Raw genomic sequence first — 21,925 nt, 5'->3', positions numbered from 1 at the left:
CCAGGGCCCAAGCCCAGATCTACTAAACTAAAATGTTGACTACATTTTTAAAAATATATATGAATGGGTGAAAAAAACAATAAGGAAATACATGAAAATAAGTGTTACAGCTCTTTTAGAATTTGTCTAGCAGGTTTCCCAGTCCTTACTGGAAGACACCCCCTCAACCCCCCAAAAAAAGAAAAAAAAGGAAATACATGAAAATATTAGGTCTCTTCTGGGTAACAGTATTTCATACAGCTCTTTTAGAATTTGTCTAGCAGGTTTCCCAGTTCTTACTGGAAGACACCCCCTCAACCCCCCAAAAAAAGAAAAAAAAGGAAATACATGAAAATATTAGGTCTCTTCTGGGTAACAGTATTTCATATGGCTGATTTTTAATTGTATTATTTATACTTCTGCAATGTCTAATTTTTCATAAGTATATGTATTATTTCATATTGAGAAAAAAATACTTAAGATGCTATTTTTACAACAATAATGAGATACTGCTACATACCCACAAGAATGGCTTAAATTTAAAAGGCTAAAAATACCAAAGTGCTGGAGAGGCTTGGGACCAACTGGAACTCTCATACACTGCAGCTGAGAGGGTACAAACATCTGAAATGCCACTCAGCAGTTTCTATTAATAATAAAGTCAAACATACACTGGCGTACCCTATGGCCCAGATATTCATAAGAATGTCTGTACTACATTGTTTATAGCAGCTTTATTCCTAAGGGCTAAAAACTGGAAAAACCCAAATGTTAATCAACAAAATAATGGATAAACAAATTATTGATTTGTATAAAGGAATACTCCATAGTAATTATTAATATAAAAAAATCCACTGATTCATGCAACAGCATGCAGAAATCTCAAAAGTATTATACTACGTGCAAAAAAAAACAGACACAAAGTATACATACTCTATGAGTCCATCTATGTAAATTTCAAAAGTAGGAAAAACTAATCAATGATGACAGAAACCAGAAGAGAGGTTACCACAGGGACCGGGGCATAAGGGACACATATTAGGCAGGGACCTGGGAGAGCTTTGAGACAGTGGATATGTTCTTTAGCTTGATCTGGGTGATAATGATATGAGTCTATAACACTGCAAAAATTGGTCTAGCTGAACACTTACAATTGTGCGTTTTAATGTACGTAAATTATACATTGATTTTTTCAAAACCAGAAAAAACATGTGACTTTTAAGAGTCTCCCAAATTTCTAGCTACCACCTCAATTGCAGGTTCTAGCCAACCATGCCCACCCTTCCCCTGAGTATTTTCAGATCTCCCCTCCCATGCTGGAAGGCAGCTGGCCTCTGCTGCGTGCCTCCTGGTGCTGGGCTGTGCGAGCGCTAAGCCCTGGACGTGCACCCTCCCGCCGTCCCAGAATCCCGTGAGGCATCGTGTCTCATCCCCATTTGATACGTGCGGGAACCAAGGTTCAGAGGGGTTGAGTGACGTGCCCAGGGCCAGTAAGGAACAGAGCCAGGCTTTGACACCAAGCCTGGGACCCCCAAACCAAACGCTTCCTCGTATCTTAAAGCCTCAAGTTCCACGTCACGCTGTTCAACATTTGCCCTTTGATGAAACCCAAGTACGAAAGATCTTTCCCTTCAACTCCGCACCACCCCAGTCCCTCCCCGCTGAGACAGCCCTGACTGGCTCTTCTCTCAAACATTTCTCCTACCTGGAAGGGAAGAAAGGGAACTTTAACTCATACAGGAAAACCTAAACCTCATCTGACATTAATCTAGCTCTGCACTTATCACTAATTCTCTTACACTGGATCATCATTCCCAGAAAACTGTAAGTCAAGTCACCCTTTATTTTTTTTTACTGAGGCTTTGAACACAACTCATTTCCTTCCACTCAGGTCTATGGGTCTTCTCACAGTAAGTGAAGCCAGAACAAAAAACGAGGGGGGAAAAAAAAAAAAAAAACAGCCTCTGGGAAGCGGTCCACCCAGTGAGCCCTCAGTGTCCATAGTTTGGCCGAGTCTCAGGCGTCCGAGGAGGCTGTTCCGTCCAGTTTGTGACTCGGTAACATCAGTACACAGATGTCTTGCCGGTATCCTTACTCTTCAAGTCCTCTCCAAGGTAGAAGCTGCTGTCCTGTGCATCTTGCAGATGACTGAAGGTTTAGGAAGGATAATCACCCTCGATTTGTTTTTGTCACGTATATTCTCAAATCTTCTACCTCTTTTGCACCTTCACTAACCTGGACCGTCACTAGGCAAGGTTTGTAGAAGACAGCCTCTGTCTCTTTCAGGCCAAAGAGCCAAGCAACCCTGCTGCTCTATCCTCAGCCACGCCTCTAGGTTTGAGTTCAAGGTCTTTGAGCCTACAAGGTTAAGCCCCGTCGGGGTCCTGCACAGGCCCCTTCCAAGGCCCTGCACCTAAATTTGTGTTGGTCAGTTTGCATTCCTTATTAACGAAGGCCTCCAAATTGTATAAACTTCAAACCTCCACAAACCCTCTATCTGCCCCTACCTCTGCCTCGCATTATCATTTTGTTGATACAAACAGATTTACTTTAAACCATACACCTTACAAATGAGGATGATTTAGAGAAATATTTAAGATGAGAGAACCAACCTATGACCCATTAAGTATTAGAACATTGGGAGGTCACAGATACACATTAACATCTTTCTGCTTCATTTCACTGACTATTAATATTTTATCTACCTGGTGGTCACATTAGCAATGTACTAGTAAGAGGGTTTGCTGCTTGTTAGTTTTGCTGTTGTTTTAAGGTTTCAAGTTTCTCAATTCTTGAAAGTGGGAGAATTGGAGAGGGTGACAAATGGAAAACGTGAATACAAATGCAAAATGGAAAAACTCACTACGGAAGAGTTTCGCAAGTTAATCTGTTACAGGGCTGGTTTTTTTTAAAAAAGTTTTACACATTTCCCTGTAGCAGCAATACTGCTTTAGAAATACTAGATTATGATATACCATATGATAGGTCCACAAAAAAAAAAAAAAGGAGGGGAAAAATCAGTGCAACTGTCATGACCTTTCATATGCATGAAATGTGCTCAAAATAAATGTATCTCCCTTGGTTTTCCTAAATGCTACTCAATCATGATGACTCAATCATGATTGCCTACTTTTAAAAAAAGCATCATGGTTGTGAAACTCTTCATGCTTCCCCTAGTAATGTTGCTGGGTTGGCATATTTCAGAGTTACAATTGACTTTTTTATTTTTATTCAGAAGTGGGTAAAATTTACTTTAAACCCTTGTATACCCCACTACTTAATCCAATTAAGGAAACTAAAATTGGGGCAGCGAAGAAAGCCCACATATAATACAAAATAAAATTTACGAAGAAAAAACATAACCAGAAAATTATAAAAATCACAAGAAAACTCTGCACAAAGTCCTATACAAATAAGGCTCAGCAAATAGATAACTTTGCATTTAAAAAAAAAAGAAACTTTACTGATACCAAGAGATAAATACTCTAAAGATAACCCTTTGCAAAGATGAAATCATGTTGTGGGGAGCAAAAAAAACCTACCTACCAACCCCCAACCAACCAACCAACACCAGATCCAGACTTTTGTATAGGAAATTCTACCAAATGTTCTCTGACAGAGCAATCCTATTTGTAATAATTCATGTTACAGAGATATTTACTGTAGCATTATTTTTTAAGCAGCAAAAGGCTGGGAACTGTAGGTCAAAAGAATCATTTGCATTCATATCATGAAATTTCTTTTTATCTGTTAAAAAAGAAGAAACTTTCAAAGTAATAATATGGAAAGGTCTATACAATACGTTATAAGTGAAAAACACAAGACGCAGAATGCTGTTTTATAGTCTGTTGTGTTCAGTGTTAGCAAGTCGAGAAAATAATAAACATTTGCACTATGAGAGCATGTTTGAGAGAGCATACAGAAACACTGGAAAGATACGCAAACTAACATGGGGTAGAGGTGGTCAGTAACGGGTGGAAGCCACATTTATCAAAGCATGTTTTTAATATTGCTATGATTTCTGAACCATGTGAAGTTATAACTTATGCAAAAAATAAATGCATTTTTAAAAGGATGTGTGAACCCAAATTTAAAGTGTTTACACAGGAACTTGCACCCACAGCCTTGTGTGTTCGTCTGCTAGCTCCCAGAATCACATCAGTCTGATGGCTCAGCTTGTCTTCAGAATTGCAAAGATGGAACAAAGTGAAACTGCAGTGGGATCACTTTCCCCATAACTAGTGTCGCCCTTTCCTTCCAAATCTTGTCCCAAAATACTTAATTTCTGGGTTAGCTTCAGAAGTCCCTGATAATCCCCCACCTCATATATGTAGACACTCACAGAAAAGCACAGTTTACAGATAAGGCATTCAATGTTTTTATTTCTGAATAAAAGGGGATAGAGAGAATACTGACTATTCTTGGAAGAAAAATATATCACAGAAGAGTATCAGTGGACAGAAGAATGAGAAGAGAGAGAAAATACAAGGGCTGTGCAGAAAGTATCCAGCCACGCGATAGGAAAATTACCTATTAACAATGGCTGGATACTTTCCGGACAGCCCTCGTACATGGTTACAACTCTCTCTTTCTCCCCATTCCCTCTGCTCTTCTTCTCTTTCCTGGTTGATCCTCGTCTCGTTCATTCATCCCTTCCTGTTCCTTTTCTATGACTTTTTCTCCAGCATTTGTAAATAAATGTCTTTCACCCTCTGTGAGTTCATTAAATCTACCATTTCAACTTTTACCCTCTGCAATAACTCCCCAACATTCATCTGTAGTCCTGACTTCTTCTTCCCCAAGGTTCACGTTTGCATGCGGGTGCTGGGAAACTCCACCTCCCCACTAACCCCACTACTCTGGTTCAAGCCCCCACTACCTTCCAGAATGACTTCCTGTCTACCGTCCCTCCTTTCTCCACTTCCTCCACCCACTTCCACCAAACCGCCAGATTCATCTTCTCAAAACTTCGACCTCTCCTCGTCTCATGAACCATCAACTCCATGCATTATACGATGCAGGAGTTGTTTTAACTGATTAAAAGCAAAAACCAAAAAAAGACCAAGTTAAAAAAAAAAAAAAAAGACTGAGTTACATCAAACTTACGAAAAATTATTTCTAAATTTCTAAAATTAAACAAGGCTTCTACGAAAGCCACACTGGGTGGCTTGTTCTATGGGGGTAAGGGTGGAACGGCAAAGCAATGCCCTCCTTTTCTGTTTTTTACCCAAAAAAGGAAAAAAGAAAAAAACCAAAAAGACATTAGTTTTTTTATCTTCCTCAATTACAAAATGCCTGCTTTTCTCTCCTTCACACGAACCCTGCTACGCATCAGAGGATGAACCTTGTCACCTGCTGGAATTTCGAAATCCCTGCCCGCATCACACACTGATGTCTGTCTGTGGGAAGGTCATGTGGGCTGGCCCACACACGGGCAAGGAAAGTGAGCGACGCATGAGTGAGTGAAAATGGGGATGTTATTTGAGCAATTTGTGCCCACGTCATTACAGAGGCGGGAAGAGGAAGCGATAGGAATGATAGGCTGACAGACACCCACTTAATAAACACGAAGCTTAGCAAGCACGGAAAACAGGAACATGCACTTAGACCTTGCAAAGACTGTGAGCACTTTACGTGTTCTGCCAAGCAGGTGGATGTTATTGATTGCACATAGCCAAAGCCTGTACCCTCTGTCTGGGAGGGAGGGAGGGGGGAAAGATGGAAGGGAGGGAGGAAAGAAGGAAGGAAGGAAGGAAGGAAGGAAGGTAGGTAGATTTCTAAGGCTAAAATTTTTTTTTTAGAGTTTATCTTGTAGCTATTATAATAATGTCTCCAAATCTACCATGTTGGATTCCATCTTGTTTTTTGGAAAGGGCTGAACGTGCATGGATGATATTTTTGCTTCTTCCCGGCTGGGGTGGGGTTGACCTTTAAGCTGGTGTGCCTATGCATAGGGGCTACATTCACAGCAGGCCATGTGACCCACGGTCTTCGCGTGTGGCGCCTGCTGGAGCAGGGCAGCGTGAGGCACGTGGCCGCCGCACACAGTTTGTGAGCAGCGACGCTGAGTCAAGCCAGCAATGCACGCTGAGGGAACAACGCCGGAATGACGAGCCACAGCCTCTGTGTGTTTGCGATGTTTGTGACTCACTCCCAGGTAAATGCAGGCCTTAATTCATGCTTGTGGACTTCCGGTTGGTAATCACTCCAAATGTCCTAGTCTCCTGAGGCAATTAGAGTGGAATTCATCTTGAGCCACTAAAATTACATAATTATTTATATTAATTACATTTACAATCAGAACTACTAACTGACTCAAACCTAACATAATAAATCCTGGAAATCAGCCAGGTACCCAAAGAATAAGGTGGGCAGCTCTTCAAAGTCAAACGATCCCTTGTGCCATTTACAAGAGATGAAAACAAAGGTTGCTAAGATCTCGGTCACACCAAGTCCTAGGGTCTAAGGAGACGCATTTGTCCTGTGGCTGGTGTGGTCAAAGCACAGCTGAGAAAAAGAGGCTAAGGAGCCGCTGCCGTTCTCTGTTCTTGTCTTCGTCTTCGGTGCCACAGCTCCGGCACATCTCCTCTCGGGGAACAGAGCTAGGGAAGAAAGGTAACTCTGTGCTCCACTTAAGTCTTTTTTTTTTTTTTGGAGATAGTCTCACTCTGTGGCCAGAGCAAGGCTTTCTGGGGTAGAGTGCAGTGGTGTCAGCCTAGCTCACAGCAACCTCAAACTCCTGGGCTCAAGCAATCCTCCTGCCTCAGCCTCCCGAGTAGCTGGGACTACAGGCATGCGCCACCATGCCCAGCTAATTTTTTCTATTCTTAGTAGAGATGAGGTCTCGATCTTGCTCAGGGTGGTCTCGAACTCCTAACCTCAAGTGATCCTCCTGCCTCGGCCTTCCTGAGTGCTAGGATTACAGGTATGAGCCACCACGACCGGCCTCCACTGAAGTTTAATGCTCAGCATAACACACACAGTTACTTGAAGGGGAGAAAAGATTTATCTTCATCTTTGTGTTAACAACGAGGAAAAATCCGTAAGCCTAAAAGAAGGTGCAACGATAGAGCTTCTTAAAGAGATCTTACTCACAATCATAGCTGAAGCTCGGTAAATTAAACAGTTTTTAAATGAAAGAACACAGTAGAGTAGTAGAATATGGCTAAAGACAGAAGGGGCTTATTGAACCACAAAGATAATATTCCCCTAGGCTTAGCTTTCCGTTGGTTTATTCAATAAAAGCACAGAAGAAATATAATGCAAGAGGATTTAACTGTGCAGGGAGACTTGAAATGCATTTCAAAAAGTGTGTTTCACCAAGTAAAAGAGTGGCAGGAGGAAGATTTTTGGTGCAGAAAATAAACATAACTACTTCCTCTATTCAGCTCATCTCTCGCTCTCAGCTCCGCCAAGTCTATCATCAGAACTGTATCACTCGGGACATCTCAAAATCGCACCCGTGCTCCCGGGGCCCCGCCTGTGACCCTCGCCTGAACTTTGACTGGCTCGGCACTAACGCGTGCTGTCGCTGGCAGCGGCACGGAGACATGATGCTCTGAAGACTGGCGATTGCGCCAGCCAAGCGCACAAGTGCTCAGTGTTTCGTCACCCTCCATCAGTCTGTCTAGGATTGTGACACTGCTTCTCCGATGACTCCAAACACCAGCATGTACCAACAGGGCACACACCCCCGAGTCCTGGCTACTCACACGTGGAGTCAGGCCGGGAGCAGAGGTGCACACTGTCCCCAGCTGTGGGATGAGCACACGCAGAACAGCACACGGCAGAGCCTAAATCAGAGCTCGCATTGTCCTTTGCTCACGCACCTGTTTCAGCATTTATCACAGTGGCCTGTCAGATGCCTGTCTCCCCATGAGGACCGTGTCTTTCTTAACCATCTTTCGATCCCATGTCAACCTGCGTGTCACAGATGCTCAGTAACTGCCAGAGTCATCTCCCACTTTCACATGCTGAAAGGAAGGGCAGCCACTCTGAATGAAATAGGGCAAATTTCGTAGGCACCCGCCTTCCTCTAAACTATTATGATTTATAGTTTTCCCCTCCTGTTCATTTTCACTCTTTCCTGCAGGTACCATGGAAAAGATTAAGACAAAAAATAGAAAAGGCAGATGTATGACAAATAATGATACTACTAATCATCCAACGGTGAAAGTATTCATAAAGTTCTCACTTCCATATCGGCTGAAAAAAAAAACTAAACCCATGTCACTAAACACCCTCATCTAGTGATTTTTTAAAATCTCTTCAACCTACCAAATTGAAATACCGGTGTCCTTTTAAATTCATTGCCTGAGACGTGCACAAGCACTCTAATCCACAGGGCCCAGAGAATTTCACTCAAGAGCAATGACAGCACAAAGTGTCACCAAGCACAACAGAAAACCAGCAAAACGTTTGTTCTCTCTTTAAATCATAAAGATACACATTTAAAAATAAAAAAATTATTAGATCTGCTATATCTGAGAGAAAGTATCTAGCAATAAAAAGCCTGAGATATCCAACCTTGGTAAAAATGTTATTGGTGATAGCACTTTGGTGTTTAAGTATACACCATGAAGCTCTACTAGTTGCTTCAATCATTTGTTGAAGATAATAATTATACAAAAATGCTCAAATGTTTTCGGTTAAATACTTTATTTCCAAAACTCACTAGAGTATACAATTTCTACAGTTCCTTTTAGACGAGACTCCAGAAAACAAATTCCTTCTAGTGAAGTGTTTGACAGCTTGACCATTTTTAATCCTAAATCAGATGGGCACGAAATTGTTTCTAGGTTATTTTTGAAAAACACAAAAAGGCTTAGCCTTTTCATTAAGTCTAGTGGTTTATTTCTTCTTTATTGCATAGCCATCACTACCATGGAAGTCTACCCCCCTATAAACCCAGTGGCTTAAACAATTCCTAAAATTCTTACCCCGAGTGAAAGGGTTAATTCAAACAGAGGCAAAGCACACAAACAGCGGCAGGGGGGCAGGGGCCCGTTGGCTTGCTTGATTTGTTAGCTCACTCCTACCAGAAGGTAACAAGTGTCATATGGGAAAAAGGGTATCCTGGTCAAACGAGTTTAAGGAACACTGGGTTAAGTAAAAGTAAGCCTGCTTCTTTACTGCAGGACTCTTCTGAGCCTTGTTGCTGTGCAACAGCACTCTCCAAAAGAAAAGTATAGTATGTGATGATTCCCAAGCTTATTTCACTGGGAAATTATTTTTGTTTCATGTATTACCAACTAGTCTCCAACAGAAAAGAGTATTTTGAGCAACATACTTTTTGAGAACTGATAGTTAGAAGTTAAAATAAGACATTAATGAAACCTCAATAACAGGTTTTAACTCTCAGGTAACCCAATTAGCTTTTGTTTTTGTTTTTGCATCGACTACATCTTTAAAACCATAGGGCAGACATCTTCAAACACATGCCCTCAGAAAGGAACACAATCCCTGCAAGGACACACAGATGAACACACATTACCACTTTCACAATAAAAAGTCAATCAAAACTCAGGCAGCTGCTATTTTGCATGGAGGACAGAATTATGAAAGAGCCAAGGCCCACAGAACACACTGCTCTCTGCATAGCTCAAGTTCAGACTGCGTAGGCCCAATTTGAATATCGTAACAAGCACAGTGAAATGCAAGACTTACCGAGGGAAGCTGAGTTTTTAAGAACCGACTCCTTTGGGGCTCCTTTTTCAATTCGTATTGTGGCCCACTGTTCAAAAACAAGAAATATTCATTTAAACTGTCCGACAGATACAATGTAGAATACTTAAACCATGATTATATGCAAATGAATTTAAACATTAAGCCCTGGAAGTATTTGAATTAAAGAGATGCCCCAGTGAATCTCTGATGTAGCAGTACTCCAAGTCGCAAGTATGCTTTTACATTAGTTACTGATGATCCGCTAATAAAATAAGGAAAGAACAATATGTACCCTTTCTCAACCTCCTCGCATGCATCTTAATAAATTACTCCTTGAAAGGACTGGGAAGCACGGTGGGCAGGAGTACAGGTTACAGCAGCAAGAATGTCACTCAATCCCTGCAGCCCTCAGTTTCCTCATTGTAAAATGAGGATAGCAGTTCCTATGCCATAGGGCTGCTGTCAGGATTAAATGAGATAATACATGGAAATACCTATACATAGAGCAGAAAGTGTGACACTTATTTTCTTAACTAATTAGGCACTTAGGGGTAAAACACACTCCAAAAGGCATCCAGATACAAGTTTGTTTGCATCAGAAATCAGCTTGCAGAAAGAGGCAGCACAAACTTGGAAAGCTGGACAGACCTTGGTGAAATCATAACTAAAGAAAACTCTCTGTCCAGCTGGGTACTTACCTATCACGATGTATATGGAAAGTGTTATCATTATGAAGATCTATAGATTTGAGAAGATTTAAAGAACTGGAACAACAACTCTCACATTATTTTAAATGTACATAAGCGTGTAAAGAAATATCCCAACACGTGATTTTAAAATTTTCTTAAATGCCTTTTTTATGCATTTCCAAAGTTATTTACCATTAACATCATAGTTCAAAAACTGCAAGTGATTTTTTCAACTCAGCATTCTAGAGAATACCAAGGGCTCTTTTTCTGGTTAGAAAATAAGCAATTAAAATTCTACCTAGAGGATTACAATTTCAGAAGCTAACAGTGCCTAAATTGATTAATTTAGGATAAGGGAGCAAAAGAAGAGGTAAAAAGCATTATAATATTTATAATTGGACATAATCATCCTTAAAGGGGCAAAAAGACAGATTTATTAGTATGTCAAGGCAAAAACCTCAGCTCTTGCTAGGCTCAGAAGGGTTTGTTAACCAGAGAGGTTAAAAAATTTAAATAAAGAAGAAAATAACTGATAGAGAATAAATAACCTAAAACAGATACATGAAGGTCAAGTAGTAAGGCCTGATTTTACTATGTCAGGTCGCTGCTCAACAACACAAAGAGCCAAATGGGAACATGCCATTTGCACTTACAGAACAGCCTATAAATAGAGGCCTGATCTTCTGGGTTTCTAGTGACAAGTCACTAATGGCAACAGGACTGAGTCTTAATCTGATTGCATCCCGTTACCTTTTTGCTGATTGGGTGCACAAGTTCTCACACTCTGGACTTCTACCTCCCATCTTTTCTCATTTGAGGTAAAGGTTTATGTCCACAGTTTTTCACTTAAAGCTTTGGCACCTATTATCATTTATAAGCAAACCAAAAGTATTAAAGTAAAATTTTGTAAACAATCAATCATTGTTCATCTCAGAGCTCACCTTTTCTATTATGGACATGTGATTTTACATTGCATACAAGTAGTAATTACCTTAGACCAGAACAATTACTCCATGCTTATATAATGAAAAATACTGGTATTTTGTGGCCGTTACAGGCTGAATTATGTCCCTCCAAAATTTGTATGTTAAAGCTCTAACTCCCAATACCTCAGAATATGACTATATTTGCAGACAGCGTCTTTAAAGAGGTGATTTAGTTAAAATGAAGTCATCGGGATGGGCCTTAATCCAATCTGACTGGTGTCCTTATAAGAGGAGGAAATTTGGACACTAACGAGATACCAGGAATGTGAGCACAGAGAAAAGGCCGTGTGAGGACACAACGAGAAGGTGGCCACCTGCAAGCCTCGGAGAGGGGCCTCAGAGGAAACCAACCTTGCTTACACCTTGATCTTGAACTTTTAGCCTCCAGAACCGCGAGAAAATAAACGTGTGTTGTTTGGCCACCTGCTCTGTGGTACTTTGTTACGGCAGCCCTAGGAAACTAATACAGTGACATTCCTCAGATAGCATGATGTGCTGCAAAGATCTCCATGTTCTGCCACCAGGCGAGTCTCCCAATACAAGCTACTCTCCCGAAATAGTAGCTCCAGAGCTGTACCCTGCAAAACACAGCTAAGCAGAGTTTAAGGCTGGAGAGGCAGCCAGTTAATGCCAGAGGGAATTCGCACTAGAAAACCATCTTCTTGTGTAGGTTAATACTCCAGTGAAAGTGAAAACACGCCTGTGCTTTGCAGCTGGACAAATGTACACGTGAATTCCAGTTCTGCCACTTCCTGGCTGTGATCATCTTAGACAAGAGACTTTAACATTTGGGGTCACCCATTTTCTCATCTCTAAAATGGGGGACAAACCAAGGGTGGTTGTAAAGATTAAAGGAGATAATCTATCCGGTGCCCACCACACAGGAGGCCACAAAGGAGAAAAGTAGCTTCCTCCTCCCTTCCCACATTCCATACTTTATTTAGGCCCCAAAAATGACCACGTTTTTCTAGAACATCAGTACATCTCCCAAGAAATAGCTATTTCTCTTTTGCCATGCCAGATTCTCTAGCCAACCAGGTAAATCCAAATACAAATGCAGAACATCTCTTCTAGGGGTTCTGAAACTCTTCCAGAGGTATCTCAGAACGCATCTGCCTTGAGGCAGCAACAGGGTCCTGAAGTACAAAGGGGGCTTCTAACAACCCCTGTCACTACTCCCCACCTCCCCTCTGCCCCTCAAGGAAAGCTGAAGGACGCTTATCACTCAGATTCTCTCTCCGCTTAATTTTCACATCCTCTTGGCAGGAAAAAGGTAGCCATGCAAAATTCACAAAAAAAGAAATGGTTTCGAGTCTGATTTTTAAAGCTTAAGCCAAAAGCTTGCAAAATTGTGACACTGTCACCTAGATAATTACAATTTCCAATTTTCACACTAGAAAGACATTTAAGGATTGACTAAAGAGAAGAAGAGAGAGAAGGAAAAAATCCATAAAATTATATAAAAATTCTAATTATTAGACTTACTAAAATAACTGCCAGCCACCATCTATAACAAAATAACACGGTTTCTTGGCAGAGGTGGGCTTCTTGGCAAACTAAGAACTCAGGCTCCAGATTTAAAAAATTAAAACCCTGATTCCACCATTGACAGCTGTGTGCCTCCTCCCAGACACATTTCCTCTCCGAACCTCCGTTCCCCAGCCTATCAGTGGGAGCGGTAACAGACCCTATCGCAGAGGGCTGCTGTGGCCTGACGGTCAATGACAAGCACGTTGCTTTGGTATTTTGGTATTTTCTTTATTGTTACTGTCCCTCATCAACAGCCATGGCATTCTACCACATTCACAGCATTTCCAACATCAGAGACAGTATCTCCCGAACTGTAATTCACATCTGAGAATTACTGACATGCCTTTTTAAAAAGATGGAAAAACTAATTGGTGGATGAAGAAGAGGGTAAAGGGAAGGAAAATTAACACAAAGGGTAAGAAGAGTCTGCTCTGAGTACATCTGTTGACTCATCAAAGATCCAAAGGTAGGTGAAATCTTAGCCTCGTACGAGAAAAAAAATATCAAAAAAGCAACAGCAAAGAGTGTTCCAACTCATACTCCACTAAGATTTGAGGACCTACACGTATCAAGTGCTTAGCCCTATGCGGAATATCCCTATATACCTTTTTCCATTCTTTATTTCCCTCTAATCATGAACCTTCAGCCAACAAATGGCAATCCTTCCCCACCCTCACCCCCATCGTTAACCTTACAATTAACTTTCAAGGTTAAGAGCAGCATCTTTCAACACTGAATCCATGCTCCTGTTTGACAAACATAAAGACTTCATACACATCCCCTCCCAGAGATTCTGACCCTATACCCTACCATCCAGATGGATTACCCTCTACACATCACTTCTACCAAAAGTTTTATTCTTCAGAGTTTCTACTCCTAAAACAATTTTCTCTATTATAAATTTATAATATGGGCAAACATACGCCTAACATGTTATCACTTACCCCTTGAAAATCACTGGTTTAGAGAATCACTAGACTTAGTCTAAGCTAAGCATTCAAGCCTTATCCTCGAGCAGCTGCCATATCAGGGACTTACGCACACAACTGGAGATATGCAGCAAAGCAGAGCAAGGCATGCAGTAGGTGCTCAATAAATGATTACTGGCTGAACTGGTAAGCTAAGAAGGGGTCAGAGAAGAGCGTATAGCTCAGTGAGTTACTTGATGAGTTAACAGTTACCAAAGTCAGCTATTCAGAAGGTACCCTACACACATTTCAACTTCTAGAATTTGAGTTTATGGCCATGAAAAAGCCATCTGTTGACAAGAAAACTTGTCAAAATAAACACATAATGGACAAAACTAAATGACCTTTTAAAATGGTATGTAAATTATAACCAAAGGAACTTGAGAAACACCCAATTCTGATCAGAGCCCAAAGAATATTTCTGGGAATGAAATGTAAAGAAAGAAAGGATCCAAACAGTTAAGAACTTACTAAAGAGTAGTGAGTGACAGAAGGGCTGGGCCTTGAATGGAATTTACAGAAAGGCAGGGTATTTGTTCTGCACTAAGGATGTTCTAATGCTAAACATCAGCATAATTTTTAAGGGAATTATTCCTGTAGTTGGGAAAAGCAATCTACTGTATTGACCCCAGCCTAATAGAAATGTGTTGGAAACATGGAACACTGTTCTAGTTGAAGGATGGAAAATCCTGAGTTGCTATGTCCCTCTCCTGTGCCTAAAACAGAAAAATCGGTGAGATCACTGCTCTGTTTCCTGATGAGCCTAGTTGTTGCCAACACAGGAGCTCCAGGCGGCCACAGCCAACAAATCAGAGGTGGCTCATAAAATGAATCCCTATTTGAAATCCACGTATGCCAAACATCTCTCTGACCTAATAACTTAGTCTTAGCAAAGAGGGTGGTTTCTTATGCTGCCACCTACCTGGTTTTCAAGCTAAGTGGTATGTATATCTGCCACTACATTTGCTTAGATTTGGTACCAAAATCCCAGCTGTGTTTCTTCCTATGTGGCCTTAGGGAGGTCACCTCCTTACTGTGCCTCAGTGGCTTTCTTAAGAGTTTAGTTAACAAGGAGTTCATCTCTGAAAGTCTCTTCAACACTAGATGGACAAAAATTAAAACTTGGGGCCCTGTCGAGCTGAAAGTCAGATCCTGGACTGGAGATAATCCCATCAAGTATAGCAATTTGCCAGGCTGAGAGCAGCTAGCTGGCCGCCCTCCTTGACATCCCTTTGGCTGTCCCTTGAAGTAGGGAAGCAAGCCAGCCACGAGTGAGCACCCGGAAGCCAACGCGTGTGATGCACCTTCACTCCATCCTCACGTGGGGCATAAATTCCAAAGACACTGCTGTATGGGAGAACAGTTCGATCATTTCAGAGATCTGAGAAAGTGGTAACACCCTCTGAAGACGGTCATCTGCTATAGGGAGAGTCTTCAAAGAAGCTCCAACAGTAGGAGGCAGCTAAGAAATTCACGGTATGAGCAAACTCAGAATGTAAAGTCAATAAGAAAAGTGCAAAACTGAGCACTAGCTCCCAAGTAGAAACAATAGAACTTTAAAAAAAGAAGAGAAGAATCGAATGTAAGTTCAAAGACTAGGCAGAGAAATAGCCATGAAGAGAAAGTTCCACAAGGATGTCGTAAAACAGGAGGTTGGTAGGTGGAAGCCAGTCCCATGTATACCTGGGAGCTACCCCACTAGCTCAGGAAGAAACGCAGATAAAGCCATGTCCTGAGGCACATAGAAAACAAGGACAGAAAATGGGAGCCCCTATCAGAAGGCCCTGCGGTATGCTAGAATCTAAGAAATCATATTGTATTATTCTTTTAACAGCAGCAAACTGTTTTACAGCACCTAACACGCAGGTACCCTTCTAGGGTGCTTGATACATGTTAACTCATTTAAACAACCCTATGGGAACAGGTGTTATCTATCCTATTCTATAGACAAGGAAAATGAGGCACAAGTAGGTGACCTCCCTAAAGGTCACCTATAGAGAAACAGAGCTGGGATTTTGGTACCAAATCTAAGCAAACCTGTGTCCAGCATTTGCACTCCTAGCCACTAGGCAGTAGGGCCTCTTCTCAGTTAAGACTCCTGTTTCCAACACTTAATTCAAATAAACCACTGAACTTCTCTGAGTCTCAGTTTCTGTGTCTGTAAAGGAGGGATAGCACTTGCCCTCCCTACCTTACAAGGCCTTTGACACTTAACAAAACCGCGTGTAAGGGTAAGCTGCAGTTGTCCCCTACTAGGCCCACTGCCACCTAACACCTTGCTTTGCAGAATTTGGAAACAGGAGTGTAGGGAGATCTGATGTCAAAGAATATGCCTTTTCAATGGCATTTCAAGTGCTGTTGGTTAGATAAAATTTCCATGACTCCACTAAAATAAAATCAGATTTCTTTCTGCCATCCAGCAATTGGTCTCTTATCTTGGGCACAAATCAGACTACGATGCCTTTCTGGACAGGATGCCTTAGTACACGAAAGGACCTCTCCAACCTGGGGCTGTAAACACTAAGGAGAATGAAGTCACGGCTGCACTGCAAAATGGATATAGACGAATCTGCTGATACAAAAGGCGGGCGCATTGTTATTCTAATCAGTAAAATAATGATGATGATAGACCGTGGGTGAAGCAGTTTTGCCTTCAACCAGAGGAACAAGAGGGTGGTCCAGGGGTCTCAGCCCGGATCCTCCAGCTCCGCGGGGGAAACCGAGACGCTGTTTGCGCGCAACCGCGGACAAGAATCCGAGACATACCAACCCAGTGACCGCAGACCTCTGACCTTGAGACCCTGACCCTTCGCATCGCCCCGGCTCTCACAGCTCTACGCTGGGCGCCCACGGCCCCGGCGTGTCCCTAAAGGCCCCAGAGGTGCGCACCCCCCGGACACTCACCTCTAAAGTCTTCACCAGGATCTTCATGTACATCTCCGAGATGCCCAGGGACACGCCGAAGGCCGACGGCAGAAGGATGAAGCCGAGAACCAGCGTCAGCCAGGTGGACAGGATCTTCCCGGCCAGCTCTGCGCCCTCCATGGCTCGGAAAGGGCGCCGCCGTGGGGTCCGAGCGCGACCGCAGTCCCCGTCCCCGGGCAGGTCGTCCCGCGCAGTCAGCGCCGCCGCCCGGCACTCACCTCTGCGGGGGGCGGAGGGGGGAAGAGAGGAAGGAAAAAACTTTCAAAACTACGACAATGTCCTTCCTTCCTCCGCGGAGGACTCCCCGGCCCGGCCGCTGCACTCCTCCTCCGCCGGCGGCCCGGGCCCGAGGCCCCCCGGCGCGCGCGCACCTGGGCAGTGGGGCGCGAGGGCGCGAGCCGGGGCTGAGCGCAGGGACAGCGCGGCGGGCGGTGCCTGGTGTGCCCCGGGCTGCGGTTGCGACAACGCGGCGGTGACTCACCGAGGCCCTCCCGGAGCGAGGATCCCGCCGCAGCCCCGCACTTGGGCACGGGCCGCGCGCGCCACTATTTCAGCGCGCTGCCCTCGCCCCGCCTCCGCCGCCAAGGACGGGGACCCCCGCGGCCGCGGCCTCCTCCTCCTGCCCGGGCCCCGCCTCCCCGGCTCCCGGCCAAGGTCCTTCCAGGCGCAGAGATTCCGTCTGCAAAGTGTTGGCATTTGCTCCACCCGCAGCAGGAACTGCTGCCGTCCCCCGGACGCTGGAGCAGCTCTCGTGTGTGTGCTGCGAACCGCCTCTCGGGAAGGGCTTTCAGGACAGGACAACGCAGGGCACGGCGAGCAGCCGTCTACGCCTCCTTCTCCCCCCTGCGAGCTGCGGGGCGCAGCCCTGCTTATCCGGGGAGTGGAAAGCTCTCTCCGCGAGTCTCCCGAGCCACTCAGCTGTCACCTCCCTGCCACAGAAACCCTTGGGCTGAGTGTCTGTCACCCCTGTCCTGGGGGAAGATTCCAACCGCGGCTTCCCCTGCCGTTCATCCAGCACCCAGCGCACGGGCGTCGCAGGGTCGCCAGGCCGAGCCCCGTGCACCGCGCCCACGCGCCCCGGGTGCTCCAGCTCTGCGCGCTACCGGGCCAGCCCTTATCAGAGCCAATCGTGCGCGTGTACGTACTCCCTTGCAGCTCATGTCTCCCAGAGACCCGAACTGTTTGTAAGAATGAGCATGAGAAGGGATGTTGAGGACTGCAGTAGATAAGAAAATCAGGTTGCCCAGGGTTTCCAGAGTAACTTTTTTTTTTTTGAAACTGGGTCTTGCTATGTTGCCCAGGGTGGTCTCGAACTCCTGGGCTGAAGCAATCCTCCCGCCTCAGCCTCGTGAGTAGCTAGGATTACAGGCACACGCCACCGCGTCTGGCTGAAAATGGTTTTTGTGTTTGGGTTTGACGAAGAACGGAGGGCCATGTAGAAATGTGACTGGACAGAAGGCTAGAACCTAATGGCAAAAGAGTGAGGGGGAAACCCAGCAAGGCCTGTCTGTCCGGATTCTTCTGGCTCTCTGTGCAGCATTCCTTCCTCCAGCGTATGGGCCAGGACCCCTCTGGAATGAGGGTCCTCAAGGGAGAACAGAGAGTGAACTGTCTAGGTTTTATGGCTTGCTTTGGGGACGGGGTTCTAGTCTATGACCCACTTGGGGGAGAGGAATTATGACCCACTTGGGGGAGAGGAATTCTGGTTTCTGTGAATTGCTTCAGGAGAAGAAGACAGGAGAATGGGAGAAGGTCAGAGAGACCTTGCTTCTGGGGCCTTCCAATCTCCTTTAGTTCACAGGACTCAGCATGCGAAAACGCCATTCTTTGGGGTATCATGTTCTGAGTCCCAACAACTGAATCCCCGGAAGAAGTTAAGTTTTTCTTTTTCTTTTCCTTTCTTTTCTCTTGTTCCTTTCTTTCCTTCTTCCTTTTTAAAAGATTAGAGAAGGAGTTTGACGGCCAAGCACCCTGTGTCGCCAGGACAATACTAGGACCAAAAACCTACTATAAACTTTGACACCTTTGGGAAGAAAAAAGAGATAATGACAAAGGAGAGAAAAATTGAAGGATAATAAACATGTTGATAAAAGTTTCCATTAAGGAACTTCTTCCTCAGGAAGTCTGAGTTGCACTATCTCCAGCAATATCCACCCTTACATAACCTACCAATCTTCTCAAAATATTTCTCCAATTTTGGAAGAATCATTACATTAGTATAATAGCCACTGAAACCTTTAACAGGTCTTTTAATTGACTTTATATTAGAATTTTCTGGATGATAGCAACATTTTGCTTAGATGCTGATATGATATCTAGCTTTCTGACCTCAGCTGAGTGGGTAAGACCCTCCCTCACCTCTGTAGTCCAAGTATTGTAATCACATCTACACATACACAAACACACATATACAAGAGTTGGCCGGGCGTGGTAGCTGTAATCCCAGCGCTTTGGGAGGCCAAGGAGGGACGATTGCTTGAGGCCAGGATCAGCCTGGCCAACATAAGTGAAACCCCTACCAAAAATAAGAAAAATTAGCCAGGCATTGTGGCCCACACCTGTAGTTCTAACTACCTGGGAGGCTGAGGCAGGAGGATTGCACTCCAGCCTGGATGACAGAGCAAGATCCTGTCTCAAAAAAAAAAAAAAAAATCATGACAGTTATCTTCAATTAATGGATTGATGTCACCACCCTGTAATATATTATGCCAAAGTTCATTTGTGCGCTTTGAGCAGGTCTCAACTAGCTGACAGCAACAATTAAAAAGAAAACAACTTGCTGACTAATTAGTAGCTTAAATGTACTCTGGCCTCTGTTAAAAAATAAAATCTCTTCAATTACCATGATTACTATTATAACACATTCCTATTGTCTATAACGCTTCAACCATTACTCTTTATTTTTCCCTTCCTGATATCTCTTTCCTGAAGTCCTGATGGAAAAACACTCTCCTCACGGAACGAGAGTTTAGCTGGGCAAAGCTCGAAACAGGTAGTAGCATGTAGGACCTAATTCCCCAGCACAATTCCTATGCTTCACTTATTTCTACTATTCCTATTGTTATTTTAACAAAAATGTTTTTGTTTTTATTCGCATTTTAATCTATCAGATATTATTTTCACTAGAAGACTAACATTTTGGGCAGGACTTCAACATAAATGCAAAAAAAAAAAAACCCAACTGACCAATCGGATTGTCCCTCCCAGCAAGTAAGGATTTGTAAATTATTTGTAAATAATTGGAGCCTCATTGAAGTCAGCCAGACTCATCCTCCTACCTAAGGGTAGAAAGGCTAGAACAACGGACAGGTTTGGCTGGGCTGCAGGATCACTCTGTCAGTTCCACTCACTGCCTGTAGAGGGCGAAACGAGGTAAGCTATGGCTGCGGGGCAGGAGAGTCAGGCCAGACACAGCCTTTGGAACCTAACAACCCATTTGCTAATCAGATGAATGAGGGATAAGTGGACAAGGAGTGGAAAGGGAGTTCTTTTGGTTCTTCGCTGAGTGGGCAAACCCGTTGGGGAAATTCTTTCTCCTGTGGGCTGCTGAGACAGAAACCTGCTGGGAGGCAAAAGAGGGTCGGCCCATTTTCTCCTGGTCCTGAAATCTAAAGAAAGATCAAACTAAACCAAAAACAGAAAGGAAAAAAGAGCAACAGCAGAATTAACGTATTGTTAGGATCTCTAAGCACATGGAGAAGTTTAGCCAGCTGACAATAAACCGTACCCCTCAGCTATCAAATTGTAAAATGAAACCCCAGACCAGCTCCTTACCTGGAGATGGGGCCAAGCTGAGCCTGCTGTCCATCGTCAGGGAAGCGGGTAGCTTGCGTTCCTTATCAGAAGCGAGCAAAATTCCCCTACAGGAGTTCCATGGTGGAATAAACCTCACATCTCAACCAAAACGTTGGGAAATTGAGGATCTCTGGAGAGAGCTGCCCCAACCTCAGCAAATTGCCCAACTGGCCGGAGCAGTAAGGAGCTCTAGCTTGGTACCAAAAGCACCAGTTGGAAAGTCACTACAGGTTAAGAAAGTCAAAGTCGTCTCAGAGGTTCCTCTTAGTGGTCGTCATTTGTCAACCCAAATAAATGACTGAGGCAAACGTCTCAATCAATGGAGGTTTACTAAGCCAAGATTTTGAGGACGCGCCTGGGAAAAACAGTTGGGAGTCACATGACCTGAGTCTTAACTACGCATGCAGGTTGTTCTAGGTCGATTTCCGGACTCTATGGTACCTATGCCGCTTGGCCGGCGGGCTAGAGAGTCCTCTGCATTCTTTTGCAGCTGGCGCGCTGAGTTCTGATTGGCAGATTCGCAGGGTGTTCCCTCCTCCCCCAGGTATGAAGAATTAGGGTGTGGCAGGACCAAGATGGCGCAACAGCACCCACCTTCTCCAACCCTAGGAAATCCAGAATTCTTATCTGCCTAACAGGACTCCTCCAACTTCCAAAGAATCATTTACAAGCCATTGTTTATCTCTCAGGATCAGCCAAAGAATCATTTGTTACCCCTCGAAATGACCTACATTCCTCCATCTTCCTCTCCCCTCAAAACCCAAAATATGTGACTGAGGCAACGAGCTCAATTAGTGGAGGTTTATTAAGCCAAAATTTGAGGATGGGCCCAGGAAAAGCACAAACCGCATACGCATCTGTAGCTTGTGCTCTCCGAAGAGGGATTTGCGAACTCAGCATTGAAGGGAAGAGGGCACACGGAAAGGACAAGGAGGAAAAAGGCGGGCAGTGAGGCAAACGCTTACACTTTACCACTTATGCCAAACGATTAGCACAGTGTGATTATACCTATCATTAAACTGCCAGAATGTTAAAAATCTATGTATTGTTTAAATTAGACTGACTCCTTAATGTTCTAACAGCAAGCAAGCAAACAAAAACACAAATGAAAGGTACCGAACACACATACATACACACAGACATGACTGGAGAGTTCTAGAAGAGAGAATCCCGGAGGTGGTTATCAGTACTCTAGAAGTTTCAACGGATGAAAGCCACTGAAATGCAGTTTGAAAACCAAAAACGTGGCACATCCATTGTGGTATTATTACAATGTTGCTAAGCAATTCCTTTATTCTTGTAACCCTTGTTTGTCTTAAAATCACCAGGTCAACAGTGCTCATTTTGATAGTTTTGCACATATGCCACGGGTCGCTCAGCAGCACCT

General features: G+C 43.8%; 1 protein-coding gene across 1 annotated transcript in view; it reads right to left on the bottom strand.

The window, feature by feature from the left end:
* Positions 1 to 17,276, bottom strand: part of AGPAT9 (1-acylglycerol-3-phosphate O-acyltransferase 9) — a 53,495-nt gene extending 36,219 nt beyond the window's left edge. Inside the window, exons 1-3 of the mRNA XM_012647153.1 lie at positions 17,225 to 17,276; positions 16,723 to 16,963; positions 9,646 to 9,712 (exon numbers count right to left, since the gene is read on the bottom strand). Coding sequence (XP_012502607.1) covers positions 9,646 to 9,712; positions 16,723 to 16,863 — 208 coding nt within the window. The 5' untranslated portion in view covers positions 16,864 to 16,963; positions 17,225 to 17,276. The remainder of the gene's footprint in view (positions 1 to 9,645; positions 9,713 to 16,722; positions 16,964 to 17,224) is intronic.
* Positions 17,277 to 21,925: the final 4,649 nt, after the last annotated feature.

This window comes from Propithecus coquereli, unplaced genomic scaffold (genome assembly GCF_000956105.1).
Source record: "Propithecus coquereli isolate 6110/MARCELLA unplaced genomic scaffold, Pcoq_1.0 Scaffold26, whole genome shotgun sequence".
NCBI classification, from domain to species: Eukaryota; Metazoa; Chordata; class Mammalia; order Primates; family Indriidae; genus Propithecus; species Propithecus coquereli.
This window is presented reverse-complemented; position numbering and strand designations above follow the sequence as displayed.